The sequence below is a fragment of the Salvelinus namaycush genome, chromosome 25 (assembly GCF_016432855.1).
Source record: "Salvelinus namaycush isolate Seneca chromosome 25, SaNama_1.0, whole genome shotgun sequence".
Lineage (NCBI taxonomy): Eukaryota > Metazoa > Chordata > Actinopteri > Salmoniformes > Salmonidae > Salvelinus > Salvelinus namaycush.
Window position 1 is genome coordinate 41,018,561 of NC_052331.1, and position 23,199 is coordinate 41,041,759.

Here is a 23,199-nt window from a genome sequence, read left to right on the forward strand (position 1 = left end):
TTGCGTTTGGTCTGTACATGTTATCTTATGAGGAAATGCAATAAAATTATACTAGAAACATTTATCTGGTGTGAATGTGTACTTTTTCTGACTAGTATTTATAATGATTCCAATCACCTCGCTGTTCAGTGAGGTGACCGTATAAAATGGAAGCTTTTGTCCCATTCAGCAAGCAAATGTATGATTTAAAAAAAGAGAAACCAGTCCAATGATGCATCAAAGGCATAAAAAACATTCTCTGTCACCTTATATGACAATATTGCTACCATATGCATTCCATATTGTCTCACAAGTAAATAGGTATTTAGAGATGAGTGTCCTACTGTGAATTCACATGCTCAGTACAGTATATATATTTTTTCCTAAACTGATTTTCTGTGAAGCACTAGATGGCACTATGACCGTGGCGGAATTCAGACTCTGTACCCTTCTCCCTGACGTCTGCACATGCTCCCACCATTATCCATTGTCCGCCATACTTGGTTACACGACTGACACTTGTGGGGGCCCTTTTTGTACTGTAATCAAAGGACAAGTTAAGTAAATATATTATTTATATGTATTTATCACAAATAGATCCAGATTTTCTATTACAGTAATGTTATTAAATATTAAGGGCAATATGTTATGTACAGTAATAGTACTGCGATGTGTCCAAAAGCAACAGGGACTCCTGTTACTCCAGGATTAGGCTTCTAAGTATATCAGTGATTGTGTGTGCTGTATTTATTCTGTTGAAAAATAAAAATCTATATATATAATAATTACAGTGAAATTTGAATGTATTGTTTGCCTTTGAAACATTATAGAGGCTTAGCGCTGTTATTGGACAGCCCTGTCGTGAGTCTTTATCTCATGCTGTCTCTCTGGGAACAAACCATGGAATTTATAGCTAGAGCTCTGTATAAGGCTAAACCCACTTCACAGTGACTACATAATACAGGGTGCAAACAAGCCGAACAGAAATCCCAGCTTACACCAGGGAGATTCTTAAATTAGCGGTTTAGCTAAGTATCTTAATACTTTGTTTACTTAATTCCTAAGTCCTTTATTAGTGAGTTCCTCTTCTTTTTTTGGGGATGAAGTGAGCATTCCCCTCACAATATGGTTGTCTGGTTTGACAGCCCCTCCCCCCAGGCAGACAGACAGAAACCGTTCACAAACAGTTATCTTTCTGGTTCAACAGCCTCGTGTGGAGCCTTCTCAGGGTCCAGGCCACTCTTTTTATATTTTAATTCAAAGCATTGCCACAAAAGGCAAACATAATTAAAATACATGTGAGGATCACTCTGACCTGCATTCCTGTAGATGTGGTAAAGAGAGATATATCAAATTCTACCAAAACAATGGAAATGCCACTCACGTGTCCCCCCTTTCGAGAAAGATTTAGAATCTTCTCATTGCCCCCATCAAAATTAGTCTGCATTTAGGCCAGAGTTTCCCAAAATCAGTCTGCATTTAGGCCAGAGTTTCCCAAAATCAGTCTGCATTTAGGCCAGAGTTTCCCAAAATCAGTCCTCGGTGACCCCAAGGGGTGCACATTTTGTTTTTGCCCTAACACTATACATCTGATTCAAATAATCAACTAATCATCAAGCTTTGATAATTTGAATCAGCTGTGTAGTGTCAGGAGCAAAAACCAAAACGTACACCCATTGGGATCCCCAGGACCGAGTGTGGGAAATGCTGATTTAGGCTATTGTTTATATGTGTTTCACAGCATGCTGCTGATTGGAGGCTCACATTAACGTCCCGGAACAGAGCGAATGGAATCGGATAAAACACACGGAAACCATGTTTTTGATGTATTTGATACCATTCCACTAATTACGCTCCAGCCATTACCACGAGTCGGTCCTCCCTAATTTAGGTTCCACCAACATCCGGTGATGTGTATTTCACATTATTTTGAGGTAAAAACCAGAGTGTAATTCTATACTATTTTATTATATATTTTTTATTTTAAAAAATTATCCCAGCCACCGTCCCCACAGGAGGGCTTTTGCCTTTTGGTAGGCCGTCATTGTAAATAAGAATTTGTTCTTAATTGACTTGCCTACTTAAAGCCTAGTGGTTAGAGCGTTGGACTAGTAATTGAAAAGTTGCAAGATCAAATCCCCGAGCTGACAAGGTAAAAATATGTTGTTCTGCCCCTGAACAAGGCAGTTAACCCACTGTTCCTAGGACGTCACTGAAAATAAGAATTTGTTCTTAACTGACTTGCCTAGTAAAATAAAACACATTTCCCATAAGCTCTGCAGTGAACAACATCTATGGGCCCTGTAATTCCATTCAGTTAACATAAGATTTGGTTGTTGTTTGTTCTCTCATTAATCCATATTATTCACTAATTGCCCCAAGTTGGGGCACTGCATCATTTGTGGGGGATGACATGTTTACTGTTGCCTTGTTACTCTTGGTTAGACAGCTGTACATGAACCAGTCATTTACACTCCACTTTCAAAACGAATGACACACATGTCATTCCTCTCAAGGTTGAGGATAACTTGCACTATTTCTAACACTGCGTGTAATTCGAGCAACAAGTTTCCCATAAGGACGTACATTGAGTGTACAAAACATTAGGAACACCTTCCTAATATTGAGTTGAACCCCCCTTTTGCCCTCAGAACAGCTTCAATTCGTTGGGGCATGGACTCTACAAGGTGTCTAAAGCGTTCCACAGGGATGCTGGCCCTTGATGACTCCAATGCTTCCCATAGTTGTGTCAAGTTGGCTGGATGTCCTTTGGTTGGTGGACCATTCTTGATACATACGGGAAAATGTTGAGCATGAAAAACCCAGCAGAATTGCAGTTCTTGACACAAACCGGTGCGCCTGGCACCTACTACCATACCCCGTTCAAAGGCACTTAAATATTTTGTCTTGCTCATTCACCCTCTGAATGGCACACACACAATCCATGTCTCAATTGTCTCAAAGCTCAACTGTCCCCTCCCCTTCATCTACACTGATTGAAGTGGAATTAACAGGTGACATCAATAAGGGATCATATATTTCACCTGGATTCACCTGGTCAGTGTATGTCATGGAAATAGCAGGTGTTCCTAATGTTTAGTACACTCAGTGTATGCACTCTGCCCATTACATTTTCTGCAAATTAAACTTTTTGGGGGAACAGATTGTTTTGATAAAATGCTGCTACTTTTCCTTCCTATATGATTTGATTACACTACATAAACACCTGGTCTTTTGTCAAATTTGCACAATGATAGGTCACTCCAAGGTCACTCCGATTAACCAAATGGTGACTTACATGTGGCTATGGCGTGCTTGGCCCCCGCAATTGCTGCTTGCAGCTATATATTTTTTATAACTGATATTCCAAGAGGGGGCTCTGCATCATTCGTGGGGGATGAAATGTTTACTGTTTCCTTGTTATCCTTGTATTCCTGTTCAAGAAAGTTTGGAATTTTGTAATGTTCAACATTTCAAATTCATGGAAATTTTTTAATTCAACTGACAGTTGATACAAGACTCAAAATGACAGTCTGTAAAACCTGGAGGATTTACAAACTGTTTTTCAAATTGAGGTAAGCAAGCAAAGCATTTAATGTATAATGTATTTAAGTTCAGAATAATATTTCTTCAAAGACCCCTTTCTGTGTTTGCAAACATTTCCAGCACGAGGGCGAGTTGGTGGCAGAACAAGGGTGACTTCCTATAGAACACCAGCAAAAAAAGCCTCTATTTACATGTTGCATGTTACTTTTGGATTATAATTGGATTTTAAGTCTCGTAAGAATGTCCTGCTTAATATAATGTTTGTGTCATCATCGCAAATCAACTGTATTATACTTTAAAAAAACACTTAAACTTCAACCAGTAAAATTGCTCAGTGGCTAGACTTTTGGTACAGCCTATTTCAATGAGTGTTAGCATTCTAGCTAACAACTGCTCCATCCAAAATAGTTATTTTGCAAAGATCACTACCAAATATAATCTTAGCGACTGTTCAAGCAAGAATCAAAACATAATTGTAAGCGTATGAGAACCCCAAAAAGTTATTTTGTTTAGAAGTATTTTTTTTTTTTATCTAGGCTATGGTTGAATGGGCGCAGATGGAGCTGGTTTCTTACTGCCGCCAAGAGCATGACGTCAGTGTGTTGTGTACTGGAAAAGGGTCTACAGGAAGAAATGTATTTGTGACTTCTTGTTTTAGCACTAACAAATTTGATATTATGAAGACTGTTTAGCTAGCTAGCTAACAACTGTCGTTAGCTCGCTAAGTTAGCAAGTAATGTTATGCCAGCAGTTGGAAAGAAAACTCTGTGGTTAAATCTCTAAATGCATGATGTCACATTGTTTCAGTTGTCTACGAAGTCCATGGGCAAGTTTCCAGTATTATTAGTTGTATGTACGGGATCACATGGTACACAGCGTCCAACGAAATGCTAACTTCCTTCTCGATCTTCCTTACTTCTCAACCATGTTAAAATCTCAACTTCAACGATAGCTCAAGCCCCATCACCACCTTCATCTTAACACATCTTGAGACAAAGTTGATCTACTCTTCTTAAATAAACGGTTGAGACTGCAATTCTGGGCTTGTTTGTCTGTCTGTCTGTCTGTCTGTCTGTCTGTCTGTCTGTCTGTCTGTCTGTCTGTCTGTCTGTCTGTCTGTCTGTCTGTCTGTCTGTCTGTCTGTCTGCGTGCGTGCGTGCGTGCGTGCGTGCGTGCGTGCGTGCGTGCGTGCGTGCGTGCGTACGTGCACAGTGACTGGAGGGTGCTAGTATGACAAACATGGCGACAGTGTAACGATCCTGAGTCCACTTAACCCTGCGGGAGCCTCATGCTCACACCTAAACTGGATAGAGAGAGCGAGAGAGAGACTGTCCACCACTGTCCCCCATGCAATAACACCCTTAGTTAGCAGAAACACCCCACCCCCCACAATACTGCACACCTAGCTGTAGACTAATCCCACGTTATCCCTCCAGGATAAAAAAAAAAAAAGCATAATTCGAGGAACTGCACCAAGGGCCTCTGCTGTAAGCGGCTGGTGAGCACAAACTGTCAGATTAAGACGTCTGAGAGGATGATCCTGGTCACACATTTAGCAGGATTTTATTTCCTACCAAATGACCAGCTTGGATGTTTGGCCAGTGTCACTGTATGGAACTACAGAGAGTCTTAATAGTCGTGCCAAACCCAGACACCTCGTCAAAACAAAAACAACAAAAAACATGGTTGTTCTTCCCACATAACACGGTCCACACGGACAACCTTCCCTGTACTGTTAGTGGCCACCGAGTGGTAGTGGTCACTTATAAGGCCTCCCCTTTTTCTGTCATCGGAAAAAGGGAGCTAAAGCGTTTAGGTGTCTTAACCGCGGCCTAAAGTGCTAACAAGGGCTTAGTGAGGTAAATGTTGAAAGAGGTTTAGCCTCCCAATGCTTAATGCAGGACTCTCCTGGGAGTAATTACTGTGAAGCGCCTGGTCCGGCCGGTGCGTAGTTGGATGAGGAGATCACCCCAATGTCAGGAAATAGGGGGGGGGGGGGTGCTTAACTCGGGAGATAAAGCCAGGCTAATGGAGTTGAGGCAAAGCGGTATTTAACGTTTTTTTTTGGTTAAGGCCGTTAGTTAACCGTTAGCTGCTGACACAGAACAGGGCTGTTGCTGATTGGCTGGTCACCACTTATCAGAGGTGTCAAGCTAGGCTGCTATACCAAGGCCCTGAGGAATCCATCAGCATCATATTTTGTGAACTCCTGACCTGAAGATTTTTTTATTCCGTTTAACTTCTCGTTCTGTCTACTCCGTTGGGACAAGCCAGTCACAAGCTGTTCTCACTGGCAGGAACTTGAAGGTGAGTCAAATGAACTTCCCTCTGTCCTCTCTCACTCTCTCTCTCTCTCTGTTACTCTTCAACCTTCTTCTCCCTATTCCACTCTCTCATTCATTCTTCATTCTGTGTGTTTCAAAAGCTGAACACTAAAATAAGATTTTATTAAATTGAATAATGCAAAGAGCACAGTCTGTAATTTTTTTTAAATAAAATACAGTAAAACTCCTTAGAATTTGCGGAAGGTTAATTTTAAAAAGTTATTCGATTCGTAAATTGCATATATATATATATATATATATATATATATATATATATATATATATATATATATGCAATTTACGTGCATGTGGTTTTAACATACATTATTTGTTCAGTGTGGATGAACCAATGGGCGTGACCAAAATAACCATAACATTTCAATTAGATGGGAAATCACATTATCCAACATATGTTCCAAGTACTGCAGCTCACATTTCCATCATGTGCTTCACATAAATTGTGAAGTTTACTAAACGGAAATCGTCAAATAACTAAGGTTGAAGAGTCTACGTAGACTCAACATATTTTAAATTGTATGTATTCAACAAATACACACTGTGAAATGGATTTTACAGTAGTTGCAATCAATCAATTTTTTTATATTCACAAAAGTTGTTCCTTAAGGGGATAGTTCAGTGATGTATTCAGATTCGGGGTAAAATAAAATGCTAATTTTAGCATTTGTTGACTATGTTTAGTCTAACTGTAGATAACTCCCTCCCCAAAAAGTGTGGATTGCAGTCACTCCTTGTCTATAGATAGGGTTGGGTAGGTTTCTCATCTTATTCATCATGATGTTAAAGGCTAAACTGATCCTAGTTCAGCACCAGGGTTGGGTAGGTTTCTCATCTTATTCATCATGACGTTAAAGACTAAACTGATCCTAGTTCAGCACCAGGGTTGGGTAGGTTACTCATCTTATTCATTATGATGTTAAAGACTAAACTGATCCTAGTTCAGCACCAGGGTTGGGTAGGTTTCTCATCTTATTCATTATGATGTTAAAGACTAAACTGATCCTAGTTCAGCACCAGGGTTGGGTAGGTTTCTCATCTTATTCATCATGATGTTAAAGACTAAACTGATCCTAGTTCAGCACCAGGGTTGGGTAGGTTTCTCATCTTATTCATCATGATGTTAAAGACTAAACTGATCCTAGTTCAGCACCAGGGTTGGGTAGGTTTCTCATCTTATTCATCATGACGTTAAAGACTAAACTGATCCTAGTTCAGCACCAGGGTTGGGTAGGTTTCTCATCTTATTCATTATGATGTTAAAGACTAAACTGATCCTAGTTCAGCACCAGGGTTGGGTAGGTTTCTCATCTTATTCATTATGATGTTAAAGACTAAACTGATCCTAGTTCAGCACCAGGGTTGGGTAGGTTACTCATCTTATTCATCATGATGTTAAAGGCTAAACTGATCCTAGTTCAGCACCAGGGTTGGGTAGGTTACTCATCTTATTCATCATGATGTTAAAAACTAAACTGATCCTAGTTCAGCACCAGGGTTGGGTAGGTTTCTCATCTTATTCATTAGGATGTTAAAAACTGATCCTAGTTCAGCACCAGGGTTGGGTAGGTTTCTCATCCTATTCATTAGGATGTTAAAAACTGATCCTAGTTCAGCACCAGGGTTGGGTAGGTTTCTCATCTTATTCATTAGGATGTTAAAAACTGATCCTAGTTCAGCACCAGGGTTGGGTAGGTTACTCATCTTATTCATTATGATGTTAAAGACTAAACTGATCCTAGTTCAGCACCAGGGTTGGGTAGGTTACTCATCTTATTCATTATGACGTTAAAGGCTAAACTGATCCTAGTTCAGCACCAGGGTTGGGTAGGTTACTCATCTTATTCATCATGATGTTAAAAACTGATCCTAGTTCAGCACCAGGGTTGGGTAGGTTACTCATCTTATTCATCATGATGTTAAAAACTGATCCTAGTTCAGCACCAGGGTTGGGTAGGTTACTCATCTTATTCATCATGATGTTAAAAACTGATCCTAGTTCAGCACCAGGGTTGGGTAGGTTACTTTCTAAATGTAATCCGTTACAGTTACGTGTCTAAAATTATAATCAGTAATATAACTTTTGGATTACTCAAACTCAGCATCCTAATCTTTTTACTTTCATTTACTTTTTGGAGTACTTTCCTCGTTAGAACAAGACAAAAAGTATCTATCAAACGCATTTGGTGTGTCATCATCTGACTTGTGGTCAGACTCGCCTAGGAGGAACAAACTTAAACTTGCGTCTTTTTTCAACACTGAATTGAATGTCATTGAGAAGATGGAAAGGTGTCATAATGTCTATTTTTTTCTCAAACATCCTTTCTGAATTTAAAAGTAATCAGAGAAGTAATCAATTTGTTTTTCAAACGTATTTGTAATCTGATTACAATATTTTTGTTTGTAGTGTAACTGATTAGTTACATTTTTTTTGTTGTCATCAGATAACATGTCATTCTTTACTCCCCAACCCTGTCTATAGTCTACTTTCAGGGTAAGGAAACAAATATAAAAAATATGTAAAATACTGTAGCTGAACTATCCCTTTAACTTTTTGTCTGTTGAGTTATTTTATTGTATTTATGTAAAATATTAGGTAATGATGCTGTGAACTATGCAGTTGTAGGTAGCACGGACAGTTAAAAAAAAATCTTTCTTTTTTAAAACTTTGCCTCTCAAACCTGGCCTGTACTCAAATGTGCTCATCTAATTAAATCAAAATCTAATTAAAATATCAACCTCATCGATATCTAAACCTCGGGTTCATTCAAACATGCTAACAACGTGTTGATGGTCTCAGCAAAAGTATGTCTAGCATTTTGTTTGTCACTTAAGGGGATTATAACGTTCCAGACGATGCTTCTGTCTTGTCTGATATGACCTCCCCAAATGCAAGGCTTCATGTAAGTCGTCAGCAATTTTCCTTTAATTCATTCTTGTAATGAGATTAGCCCGGGCAGCCGCAAATCCAGGCACCCGGAGCTCTAGTCTTAGATACAGGCTTCCACTTTTCACATGCAGGCCAAAACTCCACTTGCTGTGTGCAAACATGTCAGATCAAATGGGGAAACTCCTAAATCTCACTGTTCGAAAAACCTCAAGTTTTTAAGGTTTTTAAAAAATGTACATGTTTATCCAAATGAATGGCATTACTTTAATGGCTTGATTTCAACTGTACCATAGAATCAGCTACAGTAGGAGCTTAGTCAGTAAAGTTAGTGAGGATTGATTAACTGGGTGTCATTAGTCTAATGTTTAAGACTCCATCTAAAGGTCATCTATTACATTTTGGAGGTGACGATATAGTAATATAGTTCGTTATTTTAGTTAACTATCCCTTCAAAATACGCATTGTGGTCATTTGACTGACTTCAATATATTCGGTAACACTTTACTTGACACCCAGCGTCATAACCTGTTATAATATGGTCATAACACTGTCATGACCCATATATTTACACCTGTTGTGACATATATTGGGTTATTCTATGGCTGGTTATGACACCTACATAAGACTGTCAAAACCCCACAAAACTTACCACACAAGGCAAAACATACCCATTACACCATAGCCTACGTGTCAACAGTATGTTTATGTTATATCGTTTTTGGGAGAAACAACCCATATTAAATTATCGTTGTAATTGCTCACACATTGATATCAGACATACACCCACCCCAATGCTCTGTTGCTGATGACTGGGATGAATGCAGGAACAGATTTCAGGAGCAGGACAAGACACCCTCTTAGTGACTCATGACTGATGTATATATATATACACATGTTTAACCTTTATTTAACTAGGCAAGTCAGTTAAGAACAAATTCTTATAAGGGCCTGTACATGATAGACCTATCTAGCTTATATGATTATGATGGTCAGAAAGTGTATTTTCTTAGTCCAAGTAAAGTGACACAGGATGGTCATATGTCATGCTTCATAACAAATGCTTCATAACAAATGCTTCATGACAATGTCATAAGGTGTATTTTCTACAAGTTATTTAAAATATGATTAATTACAACATACAACAAAGGATTTATGAAACAAACTTTCAAATGAAAGGAAACTTCTCGGCAGGGAAAAAACTAATTCGAAAAATATGGGTTTTGACACTCTTGTTTAGGTGTCATAACCAGCCATAAAATAACGCAATATATGGGTCATGACAGTGTTATGACCATATTATGACAGGTTATGACAAGCTAAGTCAGCTGTTATGACATATTATGACATGGTTATGACTGTGTCCTAACGTGTTTTGACACTGGGTGTCAAGTAAAGTGTTACCATTTATTCACTGTACATTGTGTGGAGAAGAGTCTATTCAACCCATCGAAAATATGACAAATAAATATTACTGAATCGAATGATGCGCTCATTTAACAGACAGTTTCATACAAAGCGACTTACAGCACCCTCAACATACGGTAATAATAACACATATACTCACTATGTGGCCCATGTTGAAATCAAACCCACAACACTAGAGTCTCTGCCGCCACCAAGCTCTAACAAACTGAGCCACCAAGCTCTAACAAACTGAGCCACCAAGCTCTAACAAACTGAGCCACCAAGCTCTAACAAACTGAGCCACCAAGCTCTAACAAACTGAGCCACCAAGCTCTAACGAACTGAGCCACCAAGCTCTAACAAACTGAGCCACCAAGCTCTAACGAACTGAGCCACCAAGCTCTAACGAACTGAGCCACCAAGCTCTAACGAACTGAGCCACCAAGCTCTAACGAACTGAGCCACCAAGCTCTAACGAACTGAGCCACCAAGCTCTAACAAACTGAGCCACCAAGCTCTAACAAACTGAGCCACCAAGCTCTAACAAACTGAGCCACCAAGCTCTAACAAACTGAGCCACCAAGCTCTAACAAACTGAGCCACCAAGCTCTAACAAACTGAGCCACCAAGCTCTAACAAACTGAGCCACCAAGCTCTAACAAACTGAGCCACCAAGCTCTAACAAACTGAGCCATTGGTATTGGTGTGTATTAGGATCCCCATTAGCCGCTGCAAAAGCATCAGCTACTCTTCCTGGGGTTCCACATGAAACATGACTTAATACATAGCACGGAACATTATTAGTCAAGCACTGAAATGCATCATTTCAAAATGTTACATATCAGTACATACACACAATATCTAGGTCTAATACATAGTACAGTGCAATTACAAAACAAGATATATAAAATGGCTGTGTCTCTTCACAGTCCACTTTGTACAGTTGTTCTTTTATCTGATTTTTGAAACTGGTTTTATCGTTAGCTTGAGTTACCTGGGTTACCAGAAAGTTCCATGTAGTAATGGCTCTATTTAATACTGTGAATTTCCCGGCCTCTGTTCTGGACCTGGGGACTGTGAAGAGACCTCTAGTTGCATGTCTTATGTTGTACAGATGCGTTTCCGAACTGTGTGTCAGCTGCTTGAACAAACAGTTTGTTACCTTCAACACGTTAATACCTCGCCATAAAGACCAATAGTGATGCAGTCAATCACTCCTCAACTTTGAGACAGGAGAGACTGACATGCGTGTTACTGACACTTTCCCTCCGTGTACATCTAAGTGCAATACGTGCTGCTTTGTTCTGGACCAACTGCGATTTTCTAAACACTTGTAACAGGCTGATTGGTCGGATGTTTGAACCATTACAGGTTGCTCTGCTATTCTTGGGTGGCGGAATGACCTTTGCCCCCCTCCACGTCTGAGGGCACACATCGTCTTCTAGGCTTAAATTGTATTCCGCTATCAACCTCAGCAATGTACCATCCAGGTTGTCGGGTACCAGGTGGTTTGTCCTTATTTATAGATAGCAACCATTTTGTTCACCTCTTCCACACCCACTTTGTAGATCTCAAAACTACAGTGCTTGTCCTTCCTTATTTGGTCCATTATGCCTGAATATGAAGGCTCAGAATTTGTTGTTTGACCATCAAATATTTTTCACGTCTTTAACATAGGAATCATTATAAAACCTCTTGTATAATCGTTTAAACACAATTTTAGGTCCAGTCTTTGGAGCATTATTTTTTCTAGTTAAGGCTATTATGATCGCTACATCTGATGGGTGTGGATACAGCTCTAGAGCACATTTCTGTAACATTAGTAAAGATGTGATAAATACACGTGGATGATTTAGTTCCAGTTCTGTTTGTAAATACCCTGGTAGGTCGACTGATTACTTGGACCAGATTGCAACAGGCATTTCACTGAATTGTACAGTAGTTACTCGGCTTTATGGCAAGTCCTAGTGTGTGCTGCAATAGGGGCCAGGCCTCTCTGGCTTCCCTCGGACTCTTCTTGGTTCAAGTTCATACAAGCCCTACTCTTCCTGTATACGATTAATTACTGAGTACAAGTTGTTTTTCCAGCTGAGCGCTATACCTCAAAGACTAGTATCCCCTCTTCTGACTGGTAGTTCAGTGATAATAGTAGGGATAGGCTTGAATGTACAGTAGTCTGTTTGTTGTTTCGTAGCGTTGGTTTGGTCACTAACCGGGTGAGTTTTCATTCATTTATACACGCATAGACATACTTATACTCATAGACATACACACTTTTACCGCTATCTACATGTACAAATTACCTCGACTAACCTGTACCCCCGCACATTGACTCGGTACCGGTACCCCCTGTATAGAGACACGTTATTGTTATTTTATTGTTACTTTTTTTTAAACTTTAGTTCATTTAGTAAATATTTTCTGAACTCTATTTTCTTAGAATTGCATTGTGGGTTAAGGGCTTGTAAGTCAGCATTTCACGGTAAGGTGTCCTGTTATATTCGGATCATGTGACAAATAAAATGTGATTTATACTGACATTCACACAGGCAAAATGACACTATGACGCAATAGATTTTTCTCACACTCACATTATGGAGACATTTGACACGTAAACTCTTAGTACACAAAATACTGTACTCAACACAGATCCTTCCCTAAAAAAACACTTATGAAAATTTACAGTCAGGCTACCTGAGGAGGACAGATAAAACCTTGAACCGTCCATGTATTAATTCACTATGGTGTATGTCATCTTTTTAAAATGTTTTCTCTTCTTACCTCTATCTGTCCCTGTGTATATTTGCCGAGTTTAATAGATGAAAGGTTGTGTGGAGAGTGACATTGGTGGCAGGGACCAGGGTGGCCATGCTTGCGTGTGGCGCCACATATTTCCCCATAAACCAATTTCCCTCCACCAGATTTATCCCCCAAGGTGTTTTCAGGACATCTCAAGGGGCTGATGGAGGCTAATAGGCTTATCACTCAAGGTGTATTGTCTGGTGTGCTTACAGGCAAGGTTTGCTGAGGTAAAACTCCTAAACGCCCGGATTACCTCCAACACATCCCTTTAAAGTGCTGTATAGTCAGGATTTAGCTAATCGGATAGTGGGGGGAGGGAGGGCCAGGTTGGAAGACACACGGGTCAGCAGATGTTCTCGGGGCCTGGCAGACTAGATGGGACTAACAGGAGGATTACTGGAGCCCAGATTAGATGGGTCTGTGGGGGAACTTTAGGGGACTGTGGGGTAATACGGTACACGACTGACTGGGGCTAAGGGCTGCTAACGGTTAGTGTTAGGCTGGATCTTATGGGGGGGATATTTAGGCAAGTGTATTTTGTCAGGGGTGTGTATCTAGACACACACACACACATGCATGCACACACACACACACACACACCATAAAGGAGAGATACCCAGTCATTTCTGTAACGCCATGACCACAGTTATTTCAGAGACACCTCTGACATTGTTTGTTGTAGCAGGATTGTTGTTGTAGCAGAGAGAAAGAGGTATATGGAGGCAGAAAATGTTCCAATGTTCCTTCTGCTCTGTGGTGAATCTAGAGTCTAGACAGTATTCCTCAATCCTCGATATAGCTTTGGTTGCTCCACCGAAACTTCATTGTCACCTTTGACAAGTTTCTTATTTTTTTTTATCTCAATGTCATCAGTCTGTCTCTCTCTCTCTCTCTCCCTTAAAGACCATTGATGAAAACATGCTCAGCAATGATTAGCAATCCTCACATGCCTATTAAGTGTACTAGTTATGGTAGTATTGTAACGGAAGGGATTGTTGATCGACAGTACACACGTGATCACTGACGAGTAGTAGCCTAATCTTTTCTGAGACCTGAGGACTTATGTTGCATCCCTCTTGGGCTATAACTTAGTTAATTGCTGCTAACACGGTCTTGAGTCACACCAACCACCCATGTTTGAAATCTATCTGTTCAGTTACATCAGCACACAGTAACTGTATGCCATCATTTTATCATAGAGGACCTTTCAATGTATAGGTCATGGTTGCCTCCTAGTGGTGAAATATGTAAATGACAAGCAATATAAAGAAGGTTGCTAATAGGGGACTTAACTAAGACTAATTAACACTAATCTGCTCAAAACCACTTGACCTTTTTTTGTACTGGGCAAGTGCGGTCTTTCCTGTAGCAGGTATATGTAAGCAAGGTTCCTTCCTTCTTAAAGGACCAATTAGATTAAAACAAGTACTTGAAAACCGACTAAATCACTGTTAGCTAACCATCTGAGGGACCAGTCAGCAATATCCCAGGGACCAATGCTGGTCCACGGGCCACAGGTTGACAAACACTGGTGTTAAATACTAATCTCCTCATCTCGGTTCCACAGAGAGGCAGTTTCCTAGAGGTCAGAGGTCAGGCCATGACCCCGAGGGAGCAGCTGAGAAAGATGTCAGCGATGGGGGAGCAGGGGGCTCTGGATGAGAAACACTGGTATCGCCTGGTCAACGGCATGTCTGCTGGAGGTAAGGTTGATCCACCTGGCTTGAATCTGCATGTCTCAAGGCTATGTTAGCCTGCTGAGTTAAAGTCCTAGGTATTAGCTCGTTCATCCTTGCCTCGACAATTCACTCAACCTAACCAAGAGCATTCATACTCTTTCTTACCTTAGAGCCAGGAGCTTTTCACTGACCTAGGTAATTGCTGGGGCCCAGAACTTTACCTGATCAGGTCACATAGTCAGTAGAAACGTCGGGCCCTAGTTCTATATCAACTTCTAAATGGTGTGACACATCCACCATCCAATGCTAGGTATTTCAGAAGGTTAGGTATTTCACTAGTCCTGCATGTTGGAGCTCGAAGCTTAAGATTTTCACTGTACCCTGCAATCACACCTGCAACCCTGTACATGTGACTTATTAAACACTCTGAATCGTGTTGCGCTGTGTTGCGTCGCAGAGCTACGTCAGCGGCAGGAGATGATGATGAGGAACCAGATGACCATGACTCCTCAGATCCTGGCCCAGGGACAGCAGAGGCTACAGGGGGTGCCCACCCAGTTTGAGCCCCGCTTCATGGAAAGAGAGCTAGCTCCTCCCTCTGAGATGGTATCTTCTGAGGTCAGGCAGATGCACATGGGGGGACACCTCGGTCCGCCCATGCCCCCACACCCTGGTATACCTGGCAGGGGCTTTCCTGGAGCTGGCTATAGCTTCATGCCCTCAGAGCCCATGGAAACAGTTGCCCGGCGACAGGAGCTCATCCACAAGCAGAACATCGCCAGGTACGGTCTGACATTGACCTGCAGCTGCATGTTACAGGGCATGTCAAAGTACACGTCATGAACTGTAGGGCTTTGGAAATCATAGCCCTCCCTTTTACGGGCCCCTTCAACTTAATACCAGGAGCCTGTTTTATGCACTACATTACAGAGCAGTTGGCAGATATGATTTGATTAAATACAGAGCCCATGTGACCTACAAATGTGTATTGTTATATATATATGTAGTGTTTTGTTATGTCTGATTGGTGTATTGTTATGTCTAACTGGTGTGTGTTGTTATGTCTGATTGGTCTGTTGGTTTGTGTTGGTTTGTGTTGTTATGTCTGGTTTCTGTTGGTTTGTGTTGTTATGTCTGATTGGTGTATTGGTTTGTGTTGGTTTGTGTTGTTATGTCTGATTGGTGTATTGTTATGTCTAACTGGTGTGTGTTACGTCTGATTGGTGTATTGTTACGTCTGATTGGTGTATTGTTACGTCTGATTGGTGTAGTGTTGTTCCGATTGGTGTATTGTTACGTCTGATTGGTGTGTTGTTATGTCTGATTGGTGTGTTGTTACGTCTGATTGGTGTGTTACGTCTGATTGGTGTGTTGTTACGTCTGATTGGTGTAGTGTTACGTCTGATTGGTGTGTTGTTATGTCTGATTGGTGTGTTGTTACGTCTGATTGGTGTGTTACGTCTGATTGGTGTGTTGTTACGTCTGATTGGTGTGTTGTTACGTCTGATTGGTGTATTGTTACGTCTGATTGGTGTAGTGTTACGTCTGATTGGTGTAGTGTTGTTCCGATTGGTGTATTGTTACGTCTGATTGGTGTAGTGTTGTTCCGATTGGTGTATTGTTACGTCTGATTGGTGTAGTGTTGTTCTGATTGGTGTATTGTTACGTCTGATTGGTGTGTTGTTATGTCGGATTGGTGTGTTGTTACGTCTGATTGGTGTGTTACGTCTGATTGGTGTGTTGTTACGTCTGATTGGTGTAGTGTTACGTCTGATTGGTGTGTTGTTATGTCTGATTGGTGTGTTGTTACGTCTGATTGGTGTGTTACGTCTGATTGGTGTGTTGTTACGTCTGATTGGTGTGTTGTTACGTCTGATTGGTGTATTGTTACGTCTGATTGGTGTGTTGTTATGTCTGATTGGTGTGTTACGTCTGATTGGTGTGTTGTTACGTCTGATTGGTGTGTTGTTACGTCTGATTGGTGTGTTGTTACGTCTGATTGGTGTATTGTTACGTCTGATTGGTGTGTTGTTATGTCTGATTGGTGTGTTGTTACGTCTGATTGGTGTATTGTTACGTCTGATTGGTGTGTTGTTATGTCTAACTGGTTTGTATTGGTTGTTTTTCAGGATGGAGATGAATGCCATCCTCCACCAGAAGGAGATGGAGAACGCGCATCAGAAGGGTCTGATGGGCATGGAGGCGCCCATGATGTACCAGTCCAACGCCATGGCGTTCCGAGGGCGCCAGCGCCTCCCAGACGGCCACGATGTCTTCGTCCACCGCACCACCCTGGAGGAAATGCAGGCCAACAGCCTCCTGATGTCCTCCAGCCCCTATCCACCAATCAGCACGCTGCAGAGGGAGAAGAGCCGCAGGGCCGGTCGCAGAGCAACTAATCACAAGAGCGCAGAGAGCCACCCAAAGGGCCAATCGGAGGACAAGAGCGTGGAGCAGAGTCCCGGCGGTGCCTCGGGAGAGGAGAAAGAGGCGGAGGGGAAAATGGACATGGGAGGGGAGGCGGCCAGCAAACAACATCAAACCAAAATGGATGCACAGCTCTCGGCTGGCAGCAGGAAGAGCTACAAGGAGGAGGAGCAGGGCCTGCGCAAGGCCTGCATAAACAGTCAAGATGGCTGCCCTGACGTTACCAACTGCAACAGTGGGGCCAGTGACAAAGACATGCCTGGCCAATGCTCTGCGTTCCAGTATCCCTCCGCCAGTGGACCTATCCCAGGCATGCCTTACATGTTCCCTCATGGTGGGTCTACTTTCTACAGTCTTATTTTGATCAAAACACTCAGGGGTTTGTGCTGCTGTCTTTGATTTGATTTGTGTCATTTATTTGACCAAGGATAGATGTGAGCCGTATATGTGCTAACACACTTTGTTTTTTTGTTTTGATCAGGGCACCCCAATCTCTTTCTCAACGGAGAAGATATGTCCTCTATCCAAGACCTTAGGAAGTGGACAGTGGACGACGTGTACAACTTCATCAACAACATACCCAGCTGCTCTGAATATGCTCAGGTTGGTGTCTTTTCCTGGTCATCATAAAAACAGTGACTTCCTGCTTACAAAAATCAACAACAACAGACTTCAAATCTGCCAGGACTGTCACTGTTGTCTCTTAACAGTTTGCACCCTCCCTCGAGGCAGTCCCACTTTGCAGGTTTTAATTCTGTTGTTGGTGATTTTTGTAAACAGGAAGTTGCCTCGCTGTATATAATGTCATACTGCTGCATCTACCTTTTAAAGGATGTTCTTCTAACTGGTAAAACGTTCCTGTATTCCTCCTCCTCATCTTATCTAATTATTCCCTGCAGACGTTCAAGGACCACGTGATAGATGGGGAAACGTTGCCGCTCCTGACAGAAGACCATCTACTGGACACCATGGGACTGAAGCTGGGTCCTGCACTCAAGATACGATCACAGGTAGACAAACCATCAAACAAATTCGGACAGCAGACCAAAAGATTTTCAAGTGCTGTCTATTTAATTTTCAATGGATTAAATATTTGCAAACCATTTTTGGGAAAAAAGTATTGATGTTCGTTGTTTCAGCACATTGTTTATTATAATACCTTATGGCATCTCTATCTCTGTCCCACCCAGGTGTCTCGACGGCTAGGCAGCATGTTTTATATGATGAACCTCCCGCTCGCCGCTGCCGCCGCCGCCGCTCTGCAGGCCGCCCCTGAGAAGGCAGGAGGAGGCCGATCGTCAGAGATCAGCTCCCCTGTTAACTGTAACAGTGTGGAGATGATGGGCAGCCCGTGCACCAGAGACCCAGAGGGCCTGAAACCAACCGACTCCCTCCCAGAGACTGACAACCCCTCTCCCCCTTCGGCCAGCAGTGGAACTGTCTGAGGTATCAGTGTGTGGGAGAAGAGTCGTCAGCCAGTGGCTCAGATCCAAGTCGACCACTAGCCCCTACCACATACACATAGACACATACCCTCTAAGGACTTCATGTAGATTTTTAAGCATTGGATGGGTATAAGTGATATAGTAATAGCTGCATCTTGCCCTCTGATTGGCTAGATGGAATTGTTGCTGGGTTGGATACACCAACCTTCGTGCACAGGAAGTAGGAAGTAGGGTTCGATTAGGAATTCAGCAAGTGTTCCAGCCCAAAGAGCTGCTTTTAAGCTGCTAACCATTTCCATCAGGCAATGGTGTTCACTTTTCTAGTGTGTGTCCTGCAGTGTTTAAACTGCTAGGTATATGATGGCATTTTTTGTATGTATTTAGTTACAGTTGAAATGTTTGGTACTTTTTTTCCACCATGTTTCAGTTTCAAGATGGAGGCAATAAACCCCAGCCAGTAGAAATATAGATGGCTTGATGAAGAATGGGAAGAACACTGAATATACACATGACCTCTGTGTTTGAGGGGAAAATAAACTGTATTTTGTAAAAGTTAATGCATTAATTGTGTTTTTGTAGCATAATGCTTTCCAATGAATATGTGTGATATTACCACTTTTAATGAATATAAATGATTGATTTTAATGTCACAATGTAGCCTATCAAATCACAGTTTTTTTTATAAGTTTTCTATGTTTTCTGCTTCAGTATGGAAACAATTTTTAGGTAGCAATGGACACTGAACATCAATCATATAAATAATTTATACGTAGATAGCTGCACTTTATCTGAAATTGTACAGTTGGGATTCATCCTGTTTATCTACATTCAGGGGTGGACTGGAACCAGAAATCGGCCCCGGAATTTCTAAAACACCGGCCCATTTCTTTCCTTGAGGCTCCCATTATTAGCCAGATATTGATCAAGTTAGACAGGCCCACTGGGCACATTTTTTTTATCAGCCCATCTGGCATTTGCCCGAAATGCCAAAGGGCCAGTCCACCCCTGTACATTAGAATGAACACCCTTGACTCCGTCATTTGAGATACAGTGGTGGTAAGGCTATTTCAAATTCAAAACACATGCTTTGATACTAACAGTAGACAAATATAATTACCATAAGATAACATTATTAAAGTTAGGCTAAGTGTGGGATTTAAGGACCTTGCCTTTTGGCTGATCCATTTGTGGTTTCAGGTGTGGGTGAAAACCGAGTTGGGTGCTGTGGAATCAGTGAGGGTAACCAGAAGTGGTCTTGTGATAATTGTTTGTGTTTCTGCTGGTCAGAAGGATCAAGTGCTCCGTGTTAAATGAATGGGGGCACCGAGATGTGATTTTGCTCTCAAGAAAAGGGCGCCATTGAAAGGAGTGATTACTTTGGTAGCGGTAAATGTGAAAGCTGACCAAATGACAGGGAAGATTCCCAGTGTTTGTGATGCTCGTCGTTTAGACAGGGTGGCGTGATTGGTGGAACAGAAGAGTCATTGTCTGTTCTTTTGAGTTTTGATGTTGAGTTTTTGCCTGACAAATTGATGTTAGGATATATAAGTTATCCTGTACGAGCTTTTGTGCCGAATACATTACGTTGTTACAGGTGTGACGCTTATGGGCATGTGGCAGCAGTGTGTAGGAGGGAGGTTCCTAGGTGTGAGAAGTGTGCAGAAGGGCATGAGACAAAGGACTGTGTACCATTGGGGAAAGTAGTGGTATGTGTTAATTGTAAGGGTGCCATGGGGCTGGGGATCAGAAATGTCCCGTGTGAGAGAGGCAGGTTGAGGCTCCCAGGGTTAGAGTAGTGCAGAAGTTCTCATATGCTGAAGCAGTGAAGAAAGTAGAGGAAGATGAGTCAAGGGGTAGGGATCCTTAGAGGAGTGGTGTGAGTAGTAGATCTGTACCAGTACAGAGGGATAAACCAACAAGTGATATACACTACTGTTCAAAAGGTTGGGGTCATTTAGAAATGTCCCTGTTTTTGAAAGAAAAGCTCATTTTTTGTACGTTTAAAATAACATAAAATTGATCAGAAATACATTGTAGACATTTTTTATGTTGTAAATGACTATTGTAGCTGGAAACGGCAGATCTTTAATGAAATATCTACATAGGCGTACAGAGGCCCATTATTAGCAACCATCACTCCTGTGTTCCAATGGCACGTTGTGTTAGCTAATCCGAGTTTATCATTTTAAAAGGCTAATTGATCATTAGAAAACCCTTTTGCAATTATGTTAGCACAGCTGAAAACTGTTGTGCTGATTAATGAAGCAATAAAACTGGCCTTCTTTAGACTAGTTGAACATCTGGAGCATCAGCATTTGTGGGTTTGATTACAGGCTCAAAATGGCCAGAAACAAAGAACTTTCTTCTGAAACTCGTCAGTCTATTCTTGTTCTGAGAAATGAAAGCTATTCCATGCGAGAAATTGCCAAGAAACTGAAGATCTCGTACAGCACTGTGTACTACTCCCTTCACAGAACAGCTCAAACTGGCTCTAACCAGAATAGAAAGAGGAGTGGGAGGCCCCAGTGCACAACTGAGCAAGAGGACAAGTACATTAGAGTGTCTAGTTTGAGAAACAGACGCCTCACAAGTCCTCAACTGGCAGCTTCCTTAAATAGTACCCGCAAAACACCAGTCTCAACGTCAACAGTGAAGAGGCGACTTGGAGAGAGTGGAGGGCCAGGATAGAAGTAAGGTAATGTGGTGTGGGGATTTTAAAGCCCACAACACGCTCTGGGGGGACGGGGAGGGATGGATGGAAATGGCCAAGTGATGGAAAATCTGATAGAAGTTAAAGATCTGGTGTGCCTGAATGATGGCCGAGGGACCAGGATTGATGTAGACACAGGGAAAGAGTCTGCCTTGGACCTCACTCTGGTATCTAGTGCGATGGCAGGAATATGTGAGTGGGAGGTATGGGAGGAGTCGACAGTAGGGAGTGATCATTAACCCATAGTATGCACAGTAGGCCAGAGGGAGGAGGAGGTGTCAGTGGATGGAGTAGGCAGGTGGGTGTTTGAAAGGGCAAAGTGGGATCAGTTTCATGAGTTAAGTGAACGGGTGATGTCTCGGGTGGATAGGAGAGGAGATGTGGATAGTATGAATAACTGGGTGAGAACAGCGTTAGTGTGGGCAGCTACTGAGGTGATACCTAAGAGTTCAGGGAGAAGGAGGAGGAGGAGGAAAGCAGTCCCGTGGTGGACGGAGGAGTGTGGGGAAATGGTGAGGAGTAGGAACAGGGCATTTGGAGTACTGAAAAGGAAACATAACTTTCAACATCTGATTCAGTATAAGCAGGCCCAGGCTTTGGTGAGGAGAACTATCCGTCAGGCAAAGAGGCCATGTTGGTGTCGGTTCTGTGACACCATTGGAAGGGCGACACCAGTGGGAGTAGTGTGGGGGATGATTAAGAGGATGAGTGGGGTCAGAAGGGAGTGGGATTATCCAGTGTTGACGAGTGGGGAGGATGTGGCAGTAACAGATGAGGAGAAGGCAGAGATGATGTCCAAAGCGTTTGTCCAAGTGCATAGCTCTGCAAATTGGTCAGAGGAGGGGCAAAGGGGGAGACAGAGAACGAGAGAGGAGCATCTTGGAGTGCTGGATAGGAGGGAGGATGTAAAGGATGCATTGAATGCACCATTTACCAAGGCAGAGGTGAAAATGGCAATAGGTAAGGCTGGGTTAACTTCACCTGGGAAAGATAAGGTGTGCTATATTATGTTGGCCCATCTTAGTAATGAGGCACTGGATAAGTTATTGGTGTTGTACAACAGAGTGTGGGAGGAGGGGAAACTACCAGGCAGCTGGAAGGAAGCAGTAGCGAAACCAATCCAGAAGCCAGGGAAGGACCGAACGAGGCCAACAAGCTATCGGCCAATAGCCTTAACATCACATGTATGTAAGATTATGGAGCGTATGATAACGGAGCTTGTTAATCAATCTTGACATTATGGGGGTAGGAGGAAGAACGTACAACTGGATAAAGGATTTCCTGTTTGGAAGGTCTATCCAGGTGAGGGTGGGGAAGTCACTATCAGGCAGCTACATGGTGGATAATGGCCCACCGCAGGGGAATGTGACTAGTCCTCTGTTGTTCTCAATCATGATCAATGATGTTTACTCTCAGGTACAGCCAGATATTGGGAGGTCGTTATTTGCAGATGATGGGGACTTATGGAAAAGAGGAAGAAATGTGCCATATATAGTCAGGAAGGTACAGGAAGCAATTGATAAGGTAGAGCAGTGGGCATTAATGTGGGGATTCAGGTTCTCTGTAGAGAACTCAGACAGTGTTCATTACCAGGAGGAAGGTGGGTGATGATGCTTGAGATTATATGGGAGAAACTTGGAGAGCATGGGGGCCTTCAGGTTCCTTGGGGTGTACTTTGACACTAGACTGACCTGGGCAGAACACATTGAGAGAGTGGTGGGAAAGAGTAAGAAGGTGCTAAATGTGATGCGCTGTCTGACGGGGAAGAAGTGGGTGGCTGGGCGTGCCTCATTCAGGACCATGTATGTTGCATTGATCCGATCTGTAATAGACCATGGCAGTATAGCGTATGGTTCGGCAGCCCGGACCTCATTGGAAAGGCTAGATGTCATACAGGGACAAGGACTCAGAATATGTAGTGGGGCGTTTTGGACGTCCCCAGTGGCTGCACTACAGATGGAGATGGGGGAAATGCCAT

The 23,199-nt window shown here is 42.2% G+C and overlaps 1 protein-coding gene across 1 annotated transcript; it reads left to right on the forward strand.

Annotated features, from left to right (window-relative positions):
• The first annotated feature begins 14,560 nt into the window (after positions 1–14,560).
• Positions 14,561–18,513, forward strand: LOC120019967 (sterile alpha motif domain-containing protein 7-like). The gene is made up of 6 exons (XM_038963376.1): positions 14,561–14,663; positions 15,097–15,421; positions 16,769–17,445; positions 17,548–17,669; positions 17,966–18,076; positions 18,257–18,513. The coding sequence occupies exons 1-6, from the start codon at positions 14,561–14,563 to the stop codon at positions 18,509–18,511; spliced, it is 1,593 nt and encodes a 530-aa protein (XP_038819304.1). The 3' UTR covers positions 18,512–18,513.
• The last annotated feature ends 4,686 nt before the right edge of the window (positions 18,514–23,199 follow it).

Bases quoted from the DNA above. Each gene is read 5' to 3' on its own strand.
- LOC120019967 (XM_038963376.1), top strand. From the start codon at position 14,561: ATGACCCCGAGGGAGCAGCTGAGAAAGATGTCAGCGATGGGGGAGCAG. The intron at 15,422-16,768 runs GTACGGTCTGAC...GTTGTTTTTCAG, and splicing joins CACAAGCAGAACATCGCCAG to GATGGAGATGAATGCCATCC. The intron at 17,670-17,965 runs GTTGGTGTCTTT...TATTCCCTGCAG, and splicing joins GCTGCTCTGAATATGCTCAG to ACGTTCAAGGACCACGTGAT.